General features: G+C 37.9%; 1 protein-coding gene across 9 annotated transcripts in view; it reads right to left on the bottom strand.

Moving 5' to 3' along the window:
• The window catches only part of PTPRM (protein tyrosine phosphatase receptor type M), a 974793-nt gene that overhangs the window by 173406 nt on the left and 778705 nt on the right, over window positions 1-22682 (bottom strand). For 3 of the 9 annotated variants that reach the window (XM_082259730.1, XM_082259729.1, XM_082259732.1), the window contains 2 exons: window positions 20254-20280; window positions 11076-11260 (listed from right to left, as the gene is read on the bottom strand). In XM_082259730.1, the coding sequence (XP_082115856.1) occupies window positions 11076-11260; window positions 20254-20280 (212 nt within the window). Of the gene's footprint in view, window positions 1-11075; window positions 11261-13160; window positions 13251-20253; window positions 20281-22682 lie in introns of all 9 variants that reach the window. The other 6 variants (XM_082259728.1, XM_082259733.1, XM_082259731.1 and 3 more) reach the window with 3 other exon arrangements.

Consider the following 22682-nt stretch of genomic DNA (forward strand, 5'->3'; position numbering starts at 1 on the left):
TGATGGTAACCACTTATGGTGGACTTTTATCACATAATTGATTATATAGTATATGTGAAAATAAACACTGTGGGGGAGATTTACTATAGCTGGAGTGTGCAAAATCTGGTGCAGTTCTGCATAGAAACTAATCATCTTCTAGGTGTTTTTTTTGCCCATTTTTCATTGCACTTTTGATATGGTATAGTAGCTGGAATATACAGTATATTAACCGCTTGCCGACTGCTCACAGTATATTTACTGCGGCAGTCAGCCCCTCACAGGCAGAGCGACGTAGGTCTACGTCGCTAGCCTGTGAGGCTCTGGGGAGCGAGCACACGCCCGCAGAGGCGCGCTCCTGCGCGGTCACGGACCGCCCTGCGCGTGTGACCGGCGGACCCGATGTCCGCCGGTCACTCGGCGATCGGCGGGGGAGAGGGAGAAAGTCAGGCGGCTTGTGTAAACAAGCTGCCTGTCATTTTCCTCGGTGTAAAAACACTGATCACACGGTTCTACAATGTAGAACCGTTGATCAGTGTCCCTACAGCTCAACAGACAGCCAATCACAGTAAGAATCACGCCCCTAGGGACACACACAGCCCCTCCCTCTCAAATAAAGTTAACCCCTTCACTATCAGTGCATATGTATAGCACTGATTACTGTAGAAATGTCACTGTTAACCCCAAAAGTGTCAAAAATGTCAGTCAAGGGTCCGATCTGTCCGCCGCAATGTCGCAGTACCGCAAAAAAAATCGCAGATCGCCGCAATTACGCGTTAAAAAAACAACAAAAATTACAAAAATCTTTCCCTTTGTTAGTAAACGCGATAACTTTTGCGCAAACCAATAAAAATACGCTTTTTGCAATTTTTTTTACCAAACATAGGTAGCATACAACAAATTGGCCTAAAATGTTAAAAAATTTTGATTTTTACATTTTTTTGGGGGAATTACATATAAAAAAATTTGAAAAATATTGTTATTTTTGCAAAATTGACGCTCTTTTTTTGTCTATAGCGCGTGATCAAAAAATCGCACAGGTGATCAAATACCACCAAAAGAAAGCTCTGTTTGTGGGAAAAAAAGGACGTCAAATTTGTTTAGGTACAGCGTCGCACGACCGTGCAATTGTCCGTTAAAATCACGCAGTGCCGAATCGCAAAATACCCCCTGGTCGTTTAGCAGCCAAATCCTCCGGGGCTTCAGTGGTTAATCGTATGACTGTATTTTTGGGTATATAAATACTGGATATCTGGAAAAATAGCTGCATATAGCAGCTAGGGTTTAATAGAGACATATAGATAGGTTGATGTACTAAAGGCAAAAAGACTGTGCAGTTGCACTCAGCAAGTGCAGTTGCTCCAGAGGTTAGTAAATGAGGTAAATCTTAAAGAATACCTAATCACATGCAACGAAAAAAAACAAAACAAAAAACAGCAATTTTGCTTGCACATGATTTGAGCTTCTGCTCATTTACCAAGTTCAGAGCTCAGAGCCAATTTGCCTTTAAAAATCAACCCCATAGTATATAATTTAATGACACTGGCTTATTTTAAGTACAAAATAATGACTCATTTAAATAAAATAACAAACATATGTATGACAATGCAGTATGGCTTTAAAAACAATCTGCTCTTGTTGTGAAGAATATTGCTGTTGGTATTTCCTTTCACCAAAGCAAGCAAAAAAATGATCTGCCATTATTATTAGTGTTAAAATAAGAAAAGCTAAAGCCCCAGCAACACTTGAAAGCAAAAGTTTTGGAAGGTGTCCCACTATAGATACCGTCTGTGGCAAAAAAAACTCTGCAAAACATCTGAAAAACAATGTGAGACAATCTCTTTAGCAAGGGGAAGGAAATAGTGCCACATGTATAGCAATTACATCTGCTATATCATGTATCAAATTCTTTACTTGAGTTTGGGTGATGAGGTTACTTGGATTGGAAGTAGGATTCATCTCCATGCCCCTGTTCTACTGAACTCCAGAGCAAAAAAAATAATCACTTCTGGTTTCAGTACCTCTGCAGATTTTAATGCCTATGGGTCCAATTTCCCAAACACAGGGCTAAAAGTTAGGAGGAAAAGAAAATCTGAATGTAGAAAGAGACCAGCCAACTTGAGAAGTTCAACTGTTATGGAGTGTTGGGTCACTAGGTTTACAGATGTACTCAGCATGGGATTTCAAAATTCACTTATGAAGTGAAAATCCCCCTTAAACTCTCATCAATATGTCTTGTTTTTACCTTCAAATTTACAGGGAGACAGTGGGGGAGATTTACTAAAACTGGAGCACTCAAAATCTGGTGAGCCTGTGCATGGAAGCCAATTGGCTTCTAACTTCAGCTTGTCCAATTAAGCTTTAAAAATAAAACCTGAAAGCTTATTGGTTTCTATAAAGAGCTTCACCAGCTTTTGCACACTCCAGTTTTAGTTAATCAACCCAGTGTACTGTATGTTATATTTCATTAATTTAATAGTGGAATAAATTAGTAAACACGTACAGCCTATTTATATATGAATATGTGCACACACACACACACACATATATATATATATATATATATATATATATATATTAGGGAAAGTAAGTAATGGGTTAACAACTCACAGATGTTCTGCAGCAATGTAAGTTAATAAAGCTTTGAAAGTTTATGCTAGCAATTCCTACTGGTGTCCCAACTTTTGTTGATTATTTACAAACTCTCTATTTGTGATGAAACAGACTGTGTTACTACACCCTCTTAAGCAATAATTGGACAGTATTGTACTACAGAAAGTAGTATATTACTCTCAAAATGACAAGAAAAAGGCAATTAACAAAGGAAGACAGATTGACCATTGTAACCAGTAAAGGTTGGTCTTTCCTTTAGAGAAATTTAGAAAACGTGCAGAAAAAATCCAAGGTTTCAGTGAGTACTGTTTCCTACACACAATTGGAAACTGAAGGAAACTCTGACTGGAGGAGGTCTGGCAGACCCAAAACCACTACAGAGTCAGAACACAAGTTTTTGAGAGTCAACAGCTTGCATGACAGGCTGCTCACAGGACAACAGCTTCAAGCACAGCTTAACACTGATCAAAGTAAGCAAATCTCAGTTTCCCACTGTCAAACATAGAGGAGGAAGTGTGATGGTCTGGGTCTCTTTTTCTGGATCCAGAGTCAGCGACTTGCTCAAAGTGAGTGGCACCCTGAACAAAAACTACCACAACATTTTGCAACACCAAGCAATACCCTCTAGAATACAACTAGTTAGTCTTGGGTTCATCCTACAGAAAGATAAAGACCTAAAACATAGAAGAAATGAACAAAATGGTAGGCTTCAATTAATGGAATGGCTAGCACAGTCCCCAAATTGAAACCCCATCAAGTGGGTTTATGACGAACTTGACAGAAGGGTGAATGCAAACCAACCTACAAGTGCAACACATTTGTGGGAACTGCAACAGTGTTAGAAAGATCTTTTTGAACAATGTTTGATTTCCATTGAAGAAAGAATGACACGAGCGTTCAGCTGTTATATCTGCAAAAGGTGGCTACTTTGATGAGTCAAAAATTTAGAATACATTTTGTTAAGGAAAACAATTCCATGATTTCTTTTTTTTTTTATGTTCAATTGTATGTAGACATAAAGAGAGAGATAAATAGAAGATCATTTTAGCATTTATTATCCACTGAACTGAAAACTCTATTGTACAGTAGGTATTGCAGAATCCAATACACGTGTAGTTTTCCTGCCTTACAGGATTTTTGTATTCTTTTAAAAAAGGTGGCTGTCAATTATGATTCTCTCTCATTATGCTAAAACTTCATGTGTGACTTTTAAACTGAAAATGGTTCCTGGCTTTTGAAATAAACTATTTTTCTGAAGCTGAGAGAAGAGAAAAAATATAAATCAAATCAGAAAAGCGGCAATATAGTGAACAGAAACTGTATTCTTCATTTCTGACACAGTTTTTCCTTTGACAGTTGCCTCTCTGATCCTACCTTATCTCTATTCTGCTACAATAGTGCACATAAGATCAAAAGAGAGAAAGCAAAAGTAAATCATTTATTCGGTAAAAGCCTGGGGCTTAATTCATTAGTGCTTAGAAATATCTCCTTAGATTCAGACCTACTCCCATAAAGAATGGTAATTTAACAGGTGTTTAAAGCTTACTTGTAATGAACACTTTAATTATTGAGCAAAAGAGAAATACCGTGATTTCCAGAGTTGGGAAAAAGCAGCAAAGAAGCCAACGTATCAATTTCGGAAACAGGAATAAATAGGGCCTGCAGATGCAGTGTGTTAAGATGCAAATGGGAGGGCAGATTTACTGGATAACTGTTTAGTTCTGACTAAGTAGTAAAATATTTATATATGATATTTTCTGAAGGACATTACAACAGACAACACAAAAAATTGTAAAATTGTATTTAAAAATGTAATATTATCTTAGACTATAATGCACATATTATCTTAAACAGATTTCAATGGGTTCATCCTAGGCTCAGAATACTCAGATTAAAATTATTTTAATGATATAGACTTACTTATTTTTTTTTAAATATCTGTACTATTTGTAACCATCAACATTGTTAATGAGATGCAGAACTCTAATTGCTCACAAGATGACAGTGTCCACTACTTTGCTTAATCATAGTTTGAACGGACGTGACAAGAACAGTCTGGGAATTGTAGTCTTAACCACTTGCCGACTAGGGCTACGTCACTAGCTTGTGAGGGTCTAGGGAGCGAGCGCGCGCCCCCGGAGGCGCGCTCCCGCTCCCGCGTGGTCACGGACCCCCCCGCGCGTGTGACCGGCGGACCCGATGTCCGCCGGTCACTCGGCGATCGTCGGGGGAGAGGGAGAAAGTCAGGCGGCTTGTGTAAACAAGCCACCTGTCATTCTCCTCGGTGTAAAAACACTGATCACACGGATCTACTATGTAGATCCGTTGATCAGTGTCCTTACAGCTCAAGCCACAGCCAATCACAGTAGAAAGCACGCCCCTAGGGACACACACAGCCCCTCCCTCCCAAATAAAGTTAACCCCTTCACTACCAGTGTATTTTTACAGTAACAGTGCATATGTATAGCACTGATTACTGTAGAAATGTCACTGGTAACCCCAAAAGTGTCAAAAATGTCAGTCAAGGGTCCGATCTGTCCGCCCCAATGTCGCAGTACCGCAAAAAAAATCGCAGATCGCAGCCATTACGCGTTAAAAAAAAAACAACAAAAATGACAAAAATCTTTCCCTTTGTTAGTAAACGCGATAACTTTTGCGCAAACCAATCAAAATACACTTTTTGCGATTTTTTTTACCAAACATAGGTAGCATAAAACAAATTGGCCGAAAATGTTAAAAAATTTTGATTTTTACATTTTTTTGGGGGGGAATTTCATATAACAAAATGTGAAAAATATTGCTATTTTTGCAAAATTGACGCTCTTTTTTTATTTATAGCGCGTGATCAAAATATCGGACAGGTGATCAAATACCACCAAAAGAAAGCTCTGTTTGTGGGAAAAAAAGGACGCCAAATTTGTTTAGGTAAAGCGTCGCACGACCGTGCAATTGTCCGTTAAAATCACACAGTGCCGAATCGCAAAATACCCCCTGGTCGGAATGGGGGTAAAATCTTCCGGGGCTTAAGTGGTTAAAGGAGGACCTTGAAAACAGTGGAGCTGGGGTCATAATTACAAGGCCCACAAGCACCAGAAAGATAGAGGGACAATAGGCAGTGAGACAGGCAGTAGACGGGCAGTGAGACAAAAAAATGCACCAACAGAGAAGGAGTGTGTTTAGCTGTGCTGTGTTGTGCTGAGCCAGGCCAGGCCAGGCCGGGCTGCATCTGATGGGGTTGTACTAGAGCCAAGGGGCGGAATGCTGAGCTGAGCACTGAGTCGTGGAGGTAACCCAAGGTGGAGCATTCATTATCCGCATTTGTTTTGACTGCCCCTGCTGTATCGATGTTTAAAGGGGCCACCCACCGAACAGAAAACTGTCTGTTGCATGTGTACTGTCACAGAGGGATCTGGTGACAGGGTCCCTGATCCACAACAACCATAAATAACAGTTAATCCCTGTTTTTAACTCAAGCCCTCCACTGACAGTTCTCCAATTAGAGGCTAAAAACAATTGCTGCCAATTTCATCTGAGAGCATATCATCTATTAACACCAGAGACAGAGCACTAAAGGAGCCATTACGCCAGACATCCAACTCTGATTACTTCTCAAGCACCTCTACTTGCTGCATAATACCTTAGTGCTATCTCCTGTTAATCCTCTCTTCCTCTCTCTGCATTGCTCTTCCCCTTTATTAGAATGTGTTTATCCTCCCTAGCTACATTATGGGGGTATACCCACCTACTGAGTTTTCCAACTGCTTTTGAACTTCCCCCTTAGAAAAATCCCACTGCTTTTGCTCGCTAACTTAAAAGGGCCCCAATTGTGCTGGCAGAAGTTTACTTCAAGAACTTCTCAGATCTTGTTACATACCTGGAGCAGAACTGGGTTGCTAGTAGTGTATTAAACTTACAGGCCTAAGCCTAGACCCTCGTCTGAGAGCCCTTAAGTGAACTAGCCTGTCCTACCTATTTTTAGTCCTCCACAGTCACTTGGGGCATAATCTCTCAGTTGGAAAGTTTAGCTTTAAAGGTACCTTGGTTTATTGCATTTTATTTGTATTGCACTGTTTTCCATACATTAACACTGAACTACTAATCTTCTGTGTTACACTTTTTGCTTTGGTCTGCCAATACAATCTGCTCATTTTTCTAAAAGTCAGCGTGCCCTCTTTGCGTGACTGTTGGGAGTTCTCAGTCAAGGTATTCTGGTGGTGTCAACGGGAGTGAAGTTCTGCCGAGGGCCAGACAAAGAGTAGAGAAACCAATATTAACAGGTTTCTCGGGGGTAGCGCTACACATTATTACACAAAAGCTAGCACTGTTCAGAGTATGATAAAACTCCTTGAAGCTCAATTCCAATCTCACTAAGGCCCCTTTCACACATGCAGACCATTTGTCCATTTTTCATCCCTCCTATGATGGATGAAAAACAAACATCAATGCATCTCTATGGAAAAACGGATGTAAATAGATGATCATCCTTTTACATCCGTTTACATCCACATCTGTCTACAGATTGGAGAATAAACGGATGCAAATGAACAAGCCGTCCATTGTTGCATCTGTTTTTGCATCGGTTGTTCGGAGGCGGCACCGCCGGTGTCCTGACAACTAATGACTCATCTCTGCTGTCAGCAGGCATTCCCACTGACAGCAGAAAGTAAACAAAAGATAAAAAAGTGTGTGTGTGTGTGTGTGTGTGTGGGGGGGGGGGGGCTGTATGTACTGCAGACAAGAGGGGGGGGGCAAAGAAAGGTAGTATAGGTGAAGAGCAATATATGCAATATATACAGTGAGGGGGCAGTCTGTACAGACAGGCTCCCTAAATTGCCGGCACCGACTGTCATTGTCAGCTTTAAATGTAATTGCTGGCTCTTTTTTTTCCCTATACTTTATAGTGTCAAGAAGGATCTGTCATTCGGCCCCCACCACTAAAGTAAAAAAGGGGCAGGGTCACCCAGTGACAACACCCAGTGACCCCACCCCTTTGTTTACTTTAGTGGCGGGGGCCGAATGACAGATCCTTCTCAGCGCTATAAAGTAAAGAAAAGCATCTGCATTTAAAGCTGACAGTCAGTGCCGGTAAGTGAGGGAGCCTGTCTGTACAGACTGTCCCCTCACTGTATATACTGCTCTTCTCCTCTCCTGCCCGTCTTATCGCACACACTGACCCCCATCCCCCCAAGAGGACCTGTCACTTATATGCTATCACATAGGGGACTATTGGCCCTCTATGTGATGGCAAAAATATCATACGTGACAAAAAAAAAAAAAAAAACACATAAAGGAAAAAAATTGGAGCCTGTCCACCTCCACATATGCAAGCATACATTGGGGTTCCTTCACAAAAAGAAAACTGGCAATTGTGCTACACGTTACATATCACCACACATGCCAGAGTAAGATCAAAAATTTTAGCACCAGAGCTCATGGGTAATGCTAAGCTGATAACCTGTAGGGGTTTTTAAAGCATTTCCTACTAAAAATATGGGGTATTGATGTTTTTTCGCTGTTTCACGGGTGCACTGAATTTTAATGCTTGACATGTTGGGTATCTATTTACTTGGTGCAACTTCATCTTTCATTTTTTTACCAAAAACTTGGGTAAACTATTGTATTTGTGTGCCCTAAAATTTGCTTTACTGTTTTTTAACTGAAATTTTGCATTTTATAAACCGTTGTGCTAATATCATGTGACCTAAAAAAATGGAACTACCCCAAATATATTCTCTAAGGTGTTTGTTTTCTGAAATGATATAATGGTTGGAGGTTTTAAGTAATCTTCAGGACTAAAATAATTTTTAATAGTTTTAATCATGTAAACCAAAAATTTGAAATGAAAAAAATGGCTCCGGGACTGGTTAGGTGGATGTAAAAACTGCTGTAAAAACTGATAAAAAACTTATGTAAAGTGATGTAAACTGATGAAAAGCTGATGAAAACTGATGTAAACTGAAAAAACCGTGACTGAACTTATGAAACAAACAGGAACACCCTTGTGAAAGGGGCCTTATTTATCTACCAGTCAATCCCTATTGTCACACTAATAACTAAAATTCTGCATTTTGAGCTATACTTTCCTCTTAACATTAAGCAGCTTAAATTGTCCCATTCTGTCCATAGCGTCAATGTAATTTCACAGCTAGATGATGCCCAATGTCATTCAACAAATTAGTTCTCCTGGGCGTTCCCATTTTGGACTGCATGATGCATGTCACCAAGCTCTGTCCTGTCAATTTGTGCTTTATTGATTCAAACGGAGCAGTCCCCCAGCAGCAAATAATGCTACTACAGGTATAAGAGGTGGATGGGTACCAAGTGGGTTCAATTCCTGCTCACACTTTGTGTGCTCTTAGAGGCAGGGGAGTGGTTGGCATGACTGGATGGACTGGGTCACACAGTAGCTCTGCCTGTCCTATACAGAGGGATTCACCCTGAATCTGCTGCCAGCGGAACTGCATAGCCCAGCGATGCCAGGGTGGCCAGCTGAAGCCATTTATCATGGTTCACTGTGCTGTTAGGGCTAGTGGTTGATATATTCTTGGTTTCCCAGCTCATCCTGCCCTTGATCACCAAACATTAAGCCAGACCATGCCGAGGTCACGTAATTACTTTTTGGCTGCAATTTTAAGCAATTCGATTACAAAATATTTGCAAGCAGGAAGATTTAAAAGGAAACCTTACTGACCTGCATATACTTTTATATTACAGATGTAATGTTCTGATGGTTTCTGTGCAGGCTTTTTTTTCAGTAAAAATTATGTAAAAAATAGACACTTTTGGCTTTTGGCCCTTGTACATTCTGATTCTGGTCAGTAAGGTTCCCTATGACATTAAAAAGGACCAATGCCTAGGCTTAGGATGAAGGAGGGGACAAGACTAAGCATGACTTCTCTATTAGTTTCTGAATCTGTCTGCAGTAAACTACACTCATTTTTTTCAGACTATCAGCAAATTAATATTGACGCAAACATAGGAATTATTATTTTTACTACGATGTGGATAGGAACCTATAGACAATATAAAGAAAGGGAACTTTACTATGTTATGAGCAATTGAAAATCTTCATAGAAGTTGAAAAAAATATTCAGCAGTCTACAAAGACAGGCAGCATCTAGTATGCAGCAGAAAGAAAGTATAATGCATGACATGATAGCACCGTTTATTGATTCTCACTCATTTGTCAAACAGACATGCTGACTGACTTCCCCTCAGATGCAAAATGTTATTCAAGAGCTCAGGGGAATCGCCTGTAAGTTGTACTGGCAGTGAAGGGAGATTATTTTTCAAATAATTTCATGGTCATATCTTTTCTGCTACAGAACACTGCACATTACATCTATCAGTCAACAAGTGTCATCCTTTCCTGTGCATTTCACCAGCTTTTACATTAAGGAAACATTTAACCTAAACCAGAAGCTGACTTACATGAAAAGCTGTTAAAAACATTAACAGAAATAAAAGTGCAACTTCCCACGAATTTATCACGCACTTTGGAGTTAGGGCGCCTGACCTCATTTACTTACAGATTCAGATGAACTGATCTATAACAGATATGGTCACACACATTAATAGTAAAATCTGCAAGCTATTGATGTTTGGCATCTTTGAGGAACTTCTGGGTCTTGCATGTATCAAACATGTGCAAAAAGTGCCCCATGATGGTCGCATACATGCACTAATGTGGTCATCTGTTGACTGCATATTCCATCCTCCCTGACTGTAAGTGTCTGCTATCCATACAAGGCTCAGCTGCTCAGTTCCTATCGGGGTTGGTCTGAAAGTGATATAACTTTTTGGCAGTCAAGCCATTGATGAAATCTATATTCTTCTATATATTGTATACTGTAAATACAGCTAAAAGTTGGCTACTGCTTTATGTTATCTATCCTTTGAGTTAGTTTTAGCCTTCTTATGCTTCCATAGTAATATGGTACAAGAGGTCAGCTGGGTGTTTTATGATACTGCAATTAACTATCATACTTTCTCTTGTATTTTAAGTTATGATGAACTCCTAAATCTTGAAACTAAAAACCTAACCTGTGTTTTAAGTTTTAAGGTCCTTTTACTGTAAATCTTAACCTTATGAATGAGTTTGCGTCCATGTCCCTAAAGCAATGTCATTCTTGTTTAAAAGTAACAAGACAGAAGGGCTCAGGCACACAGTGTAATCAATACAACCCAAACTGGATGCCCGTCAGAAAAACATTTAACAATATAAGAAATCAGACTTTATGCATCCTCAAAGTTCACATCCTGTCAGCTAGAGAGGAGATGAAAGGCAACGGTGTCAACTCTTCAAACCTGTTATGTAGCTATCTCGTTGAATCTAAAATATTAATAATGAATGTTCAAAATAAAATATTGAAAGTTCTTTTTGGAAATTACAAGAGATGAAAAAGGCATTTGAAGTTTCTGCTGCATTATACCTTTTTTTGCAGCACCTCCTGCCATCGTACCCGTCTAGGTTTCATACTCACTTCATACTCTTCTTTGAATCCGTAGCCTTCAGCACATTTCATCTGTGTGATGTGCTGCAGCAAGTCAGCTACCCGGATGGCTGGGTGAAGCTGGCCTGTCTGGTAGGGAACATCAGCTGCCTCCCGTTTCTTGTATGTATGAGACTGGGCTAAGCTGCTTGTCTCGCTGTTCGTGTGGTTTTCATCTATCAGAAACAAAACAAAACAGGGTTAGTGATTTCAAACTTGTATAAAATATAAATGAAATATAAATGAAGTATAAACATAAATTAAAAAAAAAAAGCAAAAACACAAAAATATAAATGAAAAACGGTGGAAATGAAATTATGACGGGATAAAAGGCAAAACACTGACATAGGAAATATGCACATTTTAAATTACATTTTAAATAGTTGGTAACGATGCATCAAATACAAATGAAACAGACTGAAACAAATTCACAGAGTAGTTTGTAACAGTATACGTAACAGAGCTACAAAGTAAATAACTAACTAAAACCCTATAAAACATATGGAAAAAAAATGGAACACAATATGGTTGGACACTGGTTTAGGGTACAGACGTTTAAGGTTTACAGTTCTACCCCATTCATTTGCATGCAACTTGTAACCAAGGTTCTTAAACAACACATGAAATGGGGCAAAACTGAGATGCAAACAGACAAAAACAGAACCACTGGGTATAAAAAAAAGACCTACATAGTTTCCCCTGCCATTTTTCCTTCCAATTGCTGGAAAAATATACAGAACTTTGCAATGTATACTCATCCAGCATGGGAAAGGGCACCCACCTCCCCCATAGTTGTTTCTCCAGAGTGTACAAAGAGAAACTTACCATTAATTGGCACTTTTAAGAAGATATATCAGGAGGGAAAAGAGTAGGAAAAAAATAAGACAGGGCATAAGCAATTAAAATGTATTCATTATCAACAGCATGGCTCCTGACTGTGGTCAAATAGAAGAGAGGGGGTATGAGGTCAAACTAAAAAGCCACAGAAAATAGGCAGCTAAGTGCTAATAATTTTGGTGGATCTATGATTGTATACCTATTATTAATGAAGGGCAGGGTAACAAACGTTTGGGGATTTTCTACTCAGAGCTAAAAGTGGACCCTTTTTGGAGAAAACTTGGAATGGCAAAAAAATGAGATGCCCAACTCCTACACATCTAGGATTGGGATCAATAGCTGCACTTTCATATTTCAAGTGCTGCACCATTATATTGTGGCTCATTCTTTATGGTATAATGGTTCTTTATGAGCATAATTTTTTGTCAAAGGCTTACAAAGATATGGTGAGGGCTCAGAGACAACTCAGTGTTATCACACTGAGTTCTTTGAATTACGGGTCTACTTTTATATTAAAAGTCGAAATCCCCTTGAAAATTAACCTTTAGTGAGAAAGTATAGAGGCTGCCATTTTCGATTTCTCCTTCTGAAAATGATAGTTCTCTGGTTGTCATGGCAATCCAGTGGCTTCAGTACTTCCTAAGTGACTATCTTTGAACAAGCATTCGAATTAGGAGTTTGTTTTGACTTCCTTAACATGCATTGCTCCAGGTCAGTGTCTCAAAGTACTGAAGCCAGGAGCAGCCTAGCAACTAACATTTTCACAAAGAGTTCAATAGCAGATTCCCTGTTTCTCTCACTAAAGGTTTCCTTTAATCCTACTGTAGTTCGCCTATTTTATCTAGATGAGTATTTTTATTTAATGGTGGAAGTGATAAAAATAAAAACATATTTTCATTGTCTGACAAATTAATAGGTCAAAAGTCAAATGTTCACTTATATTGCTTATTTTTTTTAAAATTATCATTTTACTTAAATTAATACTTATATTAGTCCAAAGGCTATACTTTAAATGGGTTTCTATTTGGGTATGATGTATCCTATAGTTTATGTATTTCATGCACATGTGCATAATGAAGACATAGATCTATGAAGGGATATTACTTAAAGGTAACATAATATATACAATCTACTACATCATGCCTAAAAATAAGATACGACACAAAGGACAAAAAACATAATGCCATTTAATTTTGTTTATTTTTAATTGTCAAATAATCCATCAAATTTTTGTATCACAGTATATCCAACCTAACTCCATATCCTCATGAGATTCTGGTCCAGTCCTGGTTTTCAAACTCCCATTCTGGTCCTGGTATTCCAGATTTTCTACAGAAAATTAAAAATGCCATGACCAGAATGCATCGAAAAAACAGAACATTTGAAATAAAAACAAAGAAAATCAGTAATAGGAAAACATAACAACACCCCCTCCCACAAAAATTTCTGTACAAAATGTTTACATTGAATATAAGTCATATTAAAAAATATATGTATACAGTTTATAATGGAATAAAAATAATTGGTCATCAGTACTACATACCATGCAACAGTTTAATAAAGATCTCAAAAGCATCACAAACATTATATAAGCTTTCACAAAAGTATTTACATACTAAATATTGCAGGAAGTAAACTCTTTAAAAAATAACATCTTTAGTGCTGTTTTCCTTCATTGAAAACTTCCATTTGATAAAAAGCCAAACTCATATATATTTACAAATGCATTTTCTTACATTTAATGAAACACTTGTTACTGTGATATTTAGATTTGGCATTTAGACTATATTTTATTAGTAGGTCTTAATTTTGCATACCTAGTAAATGTTTTCTGCTATGAAGAAAAGTTCAGTAATCTGACTTAGAGTTACATCTCTTCTATTATACAAATACATTTTTTTTATTTCTTTAATTCTAATGTATGCATTATATGGCAAATAGTTTGAAAAGTGTGGTCTGCTTTTGCCTATAACTTTTATTTTATATATTTAATACATATTTTAGGAAGCTACACAAAAAAAGTATACTTTACTGTTGAAAATGTAAACATTTAAATGCACAACTTAATATATTAATGGACTTTTACAAGATTTTATATATATATATATATATATATATATATATATATATATATATATATATATATATATATATATAGCTTCTCAGCCTTTTGGCTAAGATCAATGTAGATTTTATCTATCTATCTATCTATCTATCTATCTATCTATCTATCTATCTATCTATCTATCTATCTATCTATCTATCTATCTATCTATCTATATATATATATATATATATATATTAGAATTTTTGCTTGCGTGGCTATTGTGTAGATATACATATAAATAACATTTTTATATTACACAAAAAATAAACACAAACTATTAGACACGCTTCAGGTTATACCTAATAATGGTGTACAATTATACCAATTTCATTATAGGGCCTCAAACTTTCTCATAATTTCCATTTCTACCTGTAACTACATTACTAGGCCCCCTTACTGCTCAGCCCACTAGTTGCTGCACTATAGTGGTATAGTCTGCTATAGTTTTTTTTTTTTTAAATTGATATGCTCAGTGATGAAAAGAATCAGTGAGGGGTCCCTTTGCAGAAATGATGCATTATAGCTTAATGAATTGTGAGAAAACAAAATAATGAACTTTGAGAGAAAAAAATCACACCAAAAATGACATTTATGTTTGTAAATTGGACATTTTTAGAAGTGCCCACAGACCCGGAACCCAGCCAGGATACCTTCAGGCACTGAAAGTACACTGCTTGTTATCTGGCCGCTGAGGTTCTTGGGCCCATTGCAGGCAGAAGAAGCCCCTACCTGCAATGGGCCCCAGGACCTAAGAGGCCCTTTGTGCCTGTATGGACTGCACTGATATGTCCAACACTGGATAATTTTCATGATCTCAGAGGCCCTTTGTGCCTGTATGGACTGCACTGATATGTCCAACACTGGATAATCTTCATTTAAAAAATATCAAGATCAATGACATTAAAAACCTGCAGCTTACATGATCGTTGTTGAAAAAGCAGTCCAGTCGTTATTCACTAATCTATCTGAAACTGAAAATAAAATCAGAACCTACAAATGACTAGGCATTATTGCTGGCATCTTTGGCATGGTAGACATTACCTAGCGGAGAGCAAGTTTCTTTGGTTAATAAGGATTCACAGGGACGGTGGATATATTTATGAACATAGTTGAAACAATATTAGTATTTTAAGCCTAAATACTGATAAATAAAAAATACAATTAATATTACTTGTGTTCCCCTGGTACCAAACCTGTGGTCCTTTGGTACTTGCTGTGCAGCCCTCAGGCTCCAGCAACAGGAGTATTGAATTGCAAAGTTTAAATAATGTCTCATGAAACATATCCTAGATCTCTACAGTTTCCTGCAGCATATCTCCAGCCTTTAACCACACCTGTAGCAGGTTCCCAATCTTCGGTGACCATAAGCAGAATATTGGCTGTCTCTGACAGTCATTTGTAGCACTACATATACTGATAATTGACCCTCTGAACATATGAAGGCCCCGCAATTGAGTCCTCCTTTTTCTAGAAGGTTGACCACCACTGTTTTATATCATACTGGGACAAATTTATAGGTCCAGTTTCATGACAGAATTTTTGAAAGAGGGGAAATGGTTTTTCTAATTTTTCAGAGTTTTTTCTTCTATTCATAAACAAGACATGTTGGCATCCCATTGTATACAGATAATGCTGTGTACTATAAATACAAATTTGATTATCTAATATATTTTGTGAATTAAAACTGTATGACAGGCTTACTTGTCAGTGTCAGAAGTGCTGGGCAGAGATAAGGGAATGAAAAAATATCTAAGATTTTACTTAATAGGCTTACTATAATCCTGCAATTAAATCTAACAGATTTATTCACCCAAACTGTGCATTTTCTTCCCTCAAGGGACATTTATATGTGTGATAAAGCCCTTCACTAGATGGACAGGAGGGAAATTCTTAGAATTCGTAGATATTTTGAACAATATCCCAGACTGCCATAGATTGTGTAATTGATATTTGACACGGTCTGTAGTGTTAAAGCAGATCTGCTCATGGAAGAAAGTACTGTAGGTATTTAACTAGTTAAAACACAATTGTGTTTACTCCTACATGTTAAAATTCCTCTCCTGTAACATCTCAAATAAAAATGTCTGTATTATTTTGGTTGGTCATAATAATTCCCTAGCCATTTTCAAATAGTGTGGTAAAGAGACCTTTTACATCTAAAAAAATAGGCAGATGTCTACAAAAACCAGAACTAGTTCTTCTTCACATTGTTTTTAACCACTTGACCTCCAGGAGGTTTTACCTCTTTTATCTTGCTATTCAGCATTATACTACTACTTTAACTGGCAATTGCGCGGCCATGCAACTATACGCACATTAAATTTACATTTTATATATATATATATATATATATATATATATAATATATTTTTTCACACAAATAGTTTTTTTTTTTTTTTTTACATGTCTTTGGTGTATATTAATTGGTTTGTGTGAAAGTTATATCATCTACAACTATGGTATTTATATATGTTTTAAAATTGATCAGTCCTGATGTACTGACAGCTAATGTCTAATTTTTTGAGGTCCTTAAAGTGGCAGGACAGTGCATATACCTCCCAAAGGACTCCTTTTTGGAAAGTAGAAAGTCTGAGATATTTAGTAAAAGGCATGGCGAGTTTTTTGATGTTGTAATTTTGTTGTCACAATTTTTTGGAAAATGAAGAAATACAATACATTTTTGTTCAGGGTCATCATATGACTAGTGTGGTGGTGACCAGGGATGCTGACTGGTGATAGTATGTTAAAAAAAAAAAAAAAATATATATATATATATATATATATATATATATATATATATTCAATTTATTAAACTTTTTTTTCTTTTTAATATTGCTTTTCTTTTTTTAACATTTTTTTTTACATACTTTCATCAGAATAGTTCAGTGTCAGGGATTGTTTTCTTTTTTTTTTTTTTTTATTGCTGCTACAGTAGTGATCACTGTAACAGCAATGTTTTGAACTGTCATGAATAGGTAACATTCAAAACGGCTGTGATTTACTATTGTGTGCTGTGATTGGCCCACAGCTATCACGAGGGACAGGGTGCTGTAATTGTCCCAGGTACCATGTGATAACTGTGGGCCTATCACATTATCACTATAGGAAGTACAGCTGTTATGAATGAAATTTATTTATAACAACTTTGTTGACATTGTGACATTCTGATCATATGATTGCATAGCGATCGAATGATACCCCGGCCACTCAAAGCTAGCAATCCTGGAACAGACAGGATGACGTACATGTACATGATCCTGCCAGCCCGTGCCACCCTGCCGTAGTAAATGTACTGTAGCTGAGCAGCAAGCAGTTAACTTTTATGCAAGCAGCGTGTATAGAAACTTTTCTCAAATCTTTCAGCAAGATTCAAGTAGTTTTGTTGAAGCTTTAAAGGCCCTAACAAAACAGTTTAAAGCTTGCCAAAAACATTACAAATACTTTGCAGAAACTTGTACACATCGCTCTTTTAAAAGCTGAAGAGAATATGAACAAAGTCTAAAAGCACAGAGGCTGCTAATAAAATCCAATCACATTCCATTTAAAGCCAGGACCCTACTTGGTATAAGTGATTGTTTCAGTTCCAGGTGTTGTAAAACAATGAAGTTCACATTTTTAGACAAACATGTCCATGTGCTGCTATGGCATTCCTTGGTAATGGTACGTAAGTCTGTGTGATTGCCAGGCTAAAAATTAATTAATCAAAAGTTTCTTCCCTATCAGGCATCCAGGTACACTTTAAGAGGTCCTTGTGCTAGTATGATAGGATGCCAAGAAAACGTTCTTAAAGTTTAAAATGATATTTTAATGATTCTGCAAATGACAACAGGGAAAAACAAATACAGCACTACCTGCCGGGAATTGCATGTTCTCCCTGTGCCTCTGTGGGTTTTCTCCAAGTACTCCAGTTTTCCTCCTACACTCCAAAGACATGCTGGTAGGCTAATTGGGTCCTGTCTTAAATTGGCCCCAGTATATGTATGTATGAATTTGAGATAGAGACCATAGATTGTAAGCTCCTTGAGGGCAAGGATTGATGTGAATGTACACTATAAGCGCTGCCTGAACTGATGGTGCTATATATATATACCGGTAATAAAATAATAACAAGAAACATCATACAGCCAAGGCACTCACTCTTCATCAGAGCTCTAAAATAAATTATATATATCAGTTGGACCTGAAGCAAAGCTTCTGAAAACAATTCACTCCAAACCAGGAGGACAAACTTTAAAAGGTGCCTCTGTCAGTGGAAGAGCAGCATGGTCACTGCTGAGTACTGTGTATGTTCGAGGCTTTCCTCTAAGGGCCAGTCACACCAGTGATCTGAGCTGAATCCACAGGCATTGTGATACAGTGCTCAATGCACTAATCCCAACACATCACGCTGTTTACCTTTTTTCACAGAACTTTATTGAAATGTAACTGTCAGCATACTGTTCAGCCACTGACATGGGGAACCTTTTGAAAGATTATCCTCCTCCTTTTCTTTGGTATTTTTCCTGTTGTCATTTGTGGAATCAATAATATACCACTTTGGACTCTGATGTCAACATTTGTATCAATTACTGTATGTATAATAAATGATTAGGTTTATATTCTAATTTTGTATATCTTAGTTAGTGACCTGCCTCATTTAAAGTCTCACGACCTGTTTTCTGTTTGCACTTTAGACTGTAGGAACTATTTTTTGGTGTCTTCATTGGTTGAAATGCTTCTTCCCAAATCACTGTACTTCCCAAATCAGGTGACTTCTGTCTTTTGGAGAGGTGCCCCCTTTTTTTTTCGGGAGCTGCCAAGAGCAAGCCATTTGGCTTTATAAGAACTTTCAATATATACCAGGAATCTAATCTAATTCTGCCTAGTACGATAAGATGTCAGGCATCTTACTGTTGTCACTCCTTTGAAAAGGAATACCACAAATTAGAGTTTGAACTGCTAACAATTAACTGAGAGGTTAATAGCCTGTCAAACAGTTATCATGCTATGTAGCAAACTCCTAACCTTAAAGATCTGAAGGATCAATTCTGAACGCCAGTAAGGGCATGCAATCTATAAACTGGTTTTACACAATTCATTATAACAACCCAGGTAATTCATTAATATCACTCAATACAGCATCAAGAAAAAAACTTCATAGCAGAAAACACAATGTAATAATCCCCCTTTTGACTGTTTTGTTCTGTTTTATATGACTTGAATACATGGTATTTTTGCAATCTCTAAATTTCCAGATTTCTAATAACAGGACAGTAAATCAATGTGGTGAATGGATCTTAGTCTATTTAATAGAAAAAGTTGAAAGCACACCTGACATCAGGTCCCAGACCAGAAAAATAGTGATAACTGTAAGTAGTTTGATGGCTCTGCTCCTTGAAGATATTATAAATGTTTCAACAAGAATGCTTCACATTGATTTGTAGATGTATGACAGTTAAGATCTGACATGTGATGTTTAATAAAATTTGCAGTGCTTGTTTACAAGTGAAACAGGTTCAACATCTTCTATTGTTTGAGTCTGACTTTATTATAAATTTCTATTTGATGTAAAAAACTAATTACGAAGTACCTTAAAGTTGACAGCACAAGTGTTCAATGAAGAGAAAAAGCATTTATTCTACAAAAATGTCTGAAAGATTAAAATTTACAGGTGTGAAAAATAAATACTTGTAAAATTAGACTGTTCTACCAAATTTAAGGGAATAGAAAGACAGAAGCATGAGATTATCAGACAAACATTGCAGATCAGTGATAGCCAACATTTGGTTCTCCAGCTTTCACCTGGGCTATAATTCCCATCAACCCTGGAAACTCCATCCAGCAAGTAATTGATGGGAGTCATAGCCCATTAGTAGCTAGCAGAGTCATTGCTTGGCTGCCACTGTTACATGTTTTACTTTAGAAGTATTCAGCTCCAACATGCAGTCACAGTGAAAAACTGTCCCACGAAAATATTGTAGTATAAGATTGTGTACAAGCCAAGTGGGCAAAGCTGTGATAGATTTGAATGACCCCCACGTATACAAAACAATCTTTAGTAGCACCATTTAATGAACATTGAATACTTTTCTTCATAACATGTTCAGCATTTGCATGTGTAAGAATCACTAGAGTCACTGCTGTGTGAAGAGCCAAACACAGGACGCATGGGTAAAGTCTCTTCTGCTATCACTGTCTATCCTAGTCATTTGTACAGATAACTTTTATGAAGGGAAATGATCTCACCTAGAATTGCAGTTGGCACAAATGGATCTGCCATACACCACAAGCAGGTCAAAGCAGGAAGAAAGAAAAGGATAAAAGAGAGAAGGAAAAAACAGACAATAATTGATGCAAACTTTAAAGACTACAGATTCAAGGTAGATACATGTTTACACAGAGGGAAGGTTTATAACGCCGCTGCAAAAAAGGTCAAAGAAAGACGTTTTGGTTACTCATATCGACTGTATTTTCTAGAGGCTGGAACAATAAGGCTGTCTAGAACAATAAGGAATTCAGTTCCCCCATCTCTGTAATGCATCATTTTAAATCCTATACTAAACACTTTCTGTTACCCTCCTTGCGCATTATGTCAAACCTACAGCAGGTAAGCTGGCCAAAGATGGATCTTTTTTTGTTTTTTTAGATCAGCCAGCCAGCGGATTTAAAAATGCCTCTCCCCCCCCCCCCCATTGCGCTATTGTATTCTGCCAGCTGGACTCATCCACTGTCAGAATACACTGATCAGCACTGCAGCCGATTGGCTACAAGTGCAGATGGAGCAAAAATATACTGACAGTCCTGTTCGGGAGGAATTGTTTACTAGATCAACTCCTCTCTAATGGGAACAGCCATACATGGATCCAATTCGGCCAATTCCTGCTGAACCATGTATCGCCAGCTTTAAGAAAGGACTTGCATGGGAGGCAAGCTGATCAGACATACATATTTCAACACTACACCACTACCATAGTCAGAGCTAATCTCTCCTTTAACATCTATTGGAAAAGAAAAAATCTGATTCCATCTATGGCAACAGGATTTCTTTAGTGAATCAAATATCTCTATTACTCCTATGATTATTTGCTTTTTTATATTTCCAAAGAGCATGGAAACTATCAGTTAAAAATTGAAAAAACATCACTGGAACAAAAATAATCTTTGTAAGACTAGGGAGATTTTTGATACATGGTGACCAGCATATTACAGAAAGCAGCATCATCATAAGAACTATATTGTCTTGCCATTTTATATTACACTTCAAATGGTTACTTTGCCTTTATTGAAGAAAACATTGCCATACCATTAGTAGATTAGTACATTATTGATTCATTCAACAGTCCAAGACATATTCATTATTTCTTTTCTATATGGACACAGTCATTTTGGTGAGTTTTACTGCATACAAAAGCCACAGAAAAGATGCCAGGGGACGATCGTGAAGAAAAAAATTGTTGAACGCTGCCACTGGCACTGCTTTTCTATGCATGAGGGTTTTAGGATATTTGTAAATAGTGCAAAATCCAGCATTGCTTGTTGTTAACTGACTCCTGTCCTATATCAATAATTAAAATGGCCTGTGCATTTGGCTTTGGTAAACAAGTTCGTTTGTAGAAAAGTTTGATATCACATTGATATGTTGATGAACAACAATTGAGCTTGTCATGGTTAACATTCCAATCCATAACTCTTGCACTGATACAGTAACAATGAGTCATATTTCCAAGCTCAGCACTCATGTGCCTAAAGCAGACCACTCACAGTGAGGATCAATAAGCAACGAAAAAAGTTGCCTATAACATCATTTTCCAAACAGAGCTGAAAAAATTGTACAAGTGCTTTATAAAACACATGTACACAATTCCTCAGATACAATTATCAATTTTTTTAAAAGTGATATTATTTAACTTAGGTCCAGAGGCGTAACTAGAACCTTCAGGGCCCCGGTGCAAGAAACCATGAAGGGCCCCCTGTACCCCTGGCGCCCTGGGGCCATTTACTCTAGTTGCGGGGCCCTTTATTACGGTCCCGCAGCGGGACCCTTTCACAAGTTCTGCAGTGGGCCCCCTTCCTGCCATCTTGGGGCCTACCCACGGTGGTGGAATGCCTGGGCCCTGACGCAAGTGTGACCTTTGCGATCCTGGAAGATCGACCACTTGTGTCAGTAGTTTTTTTTTTGGTATTTTAATTGTATTATTTTTATCATTTTATTTAATTTTTTTACAATGTCACTGACTATGACTCTGTCCATTCAGAAAAGGAAGGAGCTGGTAAATTACAGATTTACTGACCCCTTCCTGGTTCTCTATTGTGACACATCCCCTGCAGCAGCCGGCAGGAGAGGGAAGGGAGCATTCTGAAGGGGGGGGGGCAGCACAGAAGGGGGGGGGACCAGGGGAGCACACAGGGGCCCAGATACAGCAGAACACAAGTATACTGGATAGGAGAAGTGGCGGGGGCAGCGTACAGAGGAACCAATCTCCTCCATTTTCCTCCTGCAGCTACAGAAGGAAAAAGGAGGACAGTGATTTCTCTACATGCTGCCCCCGCCGCCCCTCCTATTCAGGTGTACAGGGGAGCCCCATGGGCCTACTTGAGCATGGGGCCCAGTTGCGATTGCAACCCCTGCAACCCCTGTAGTTACGCCCCTGCTTAGGTCAACAGAACAATTAAAA

The sequence above is a fragment of the Pelophylax lessonae genome (assembly GCF_965119305.1).
Source record: "Pelophylax lessonae genome assembly, chromosome: 5".
Lineage (NCBI taxonomy): Eukaryota > Metazoa > Chordata > Amphibia > Anura > Ranidae > Pelophylax > Pelophylax lessonae.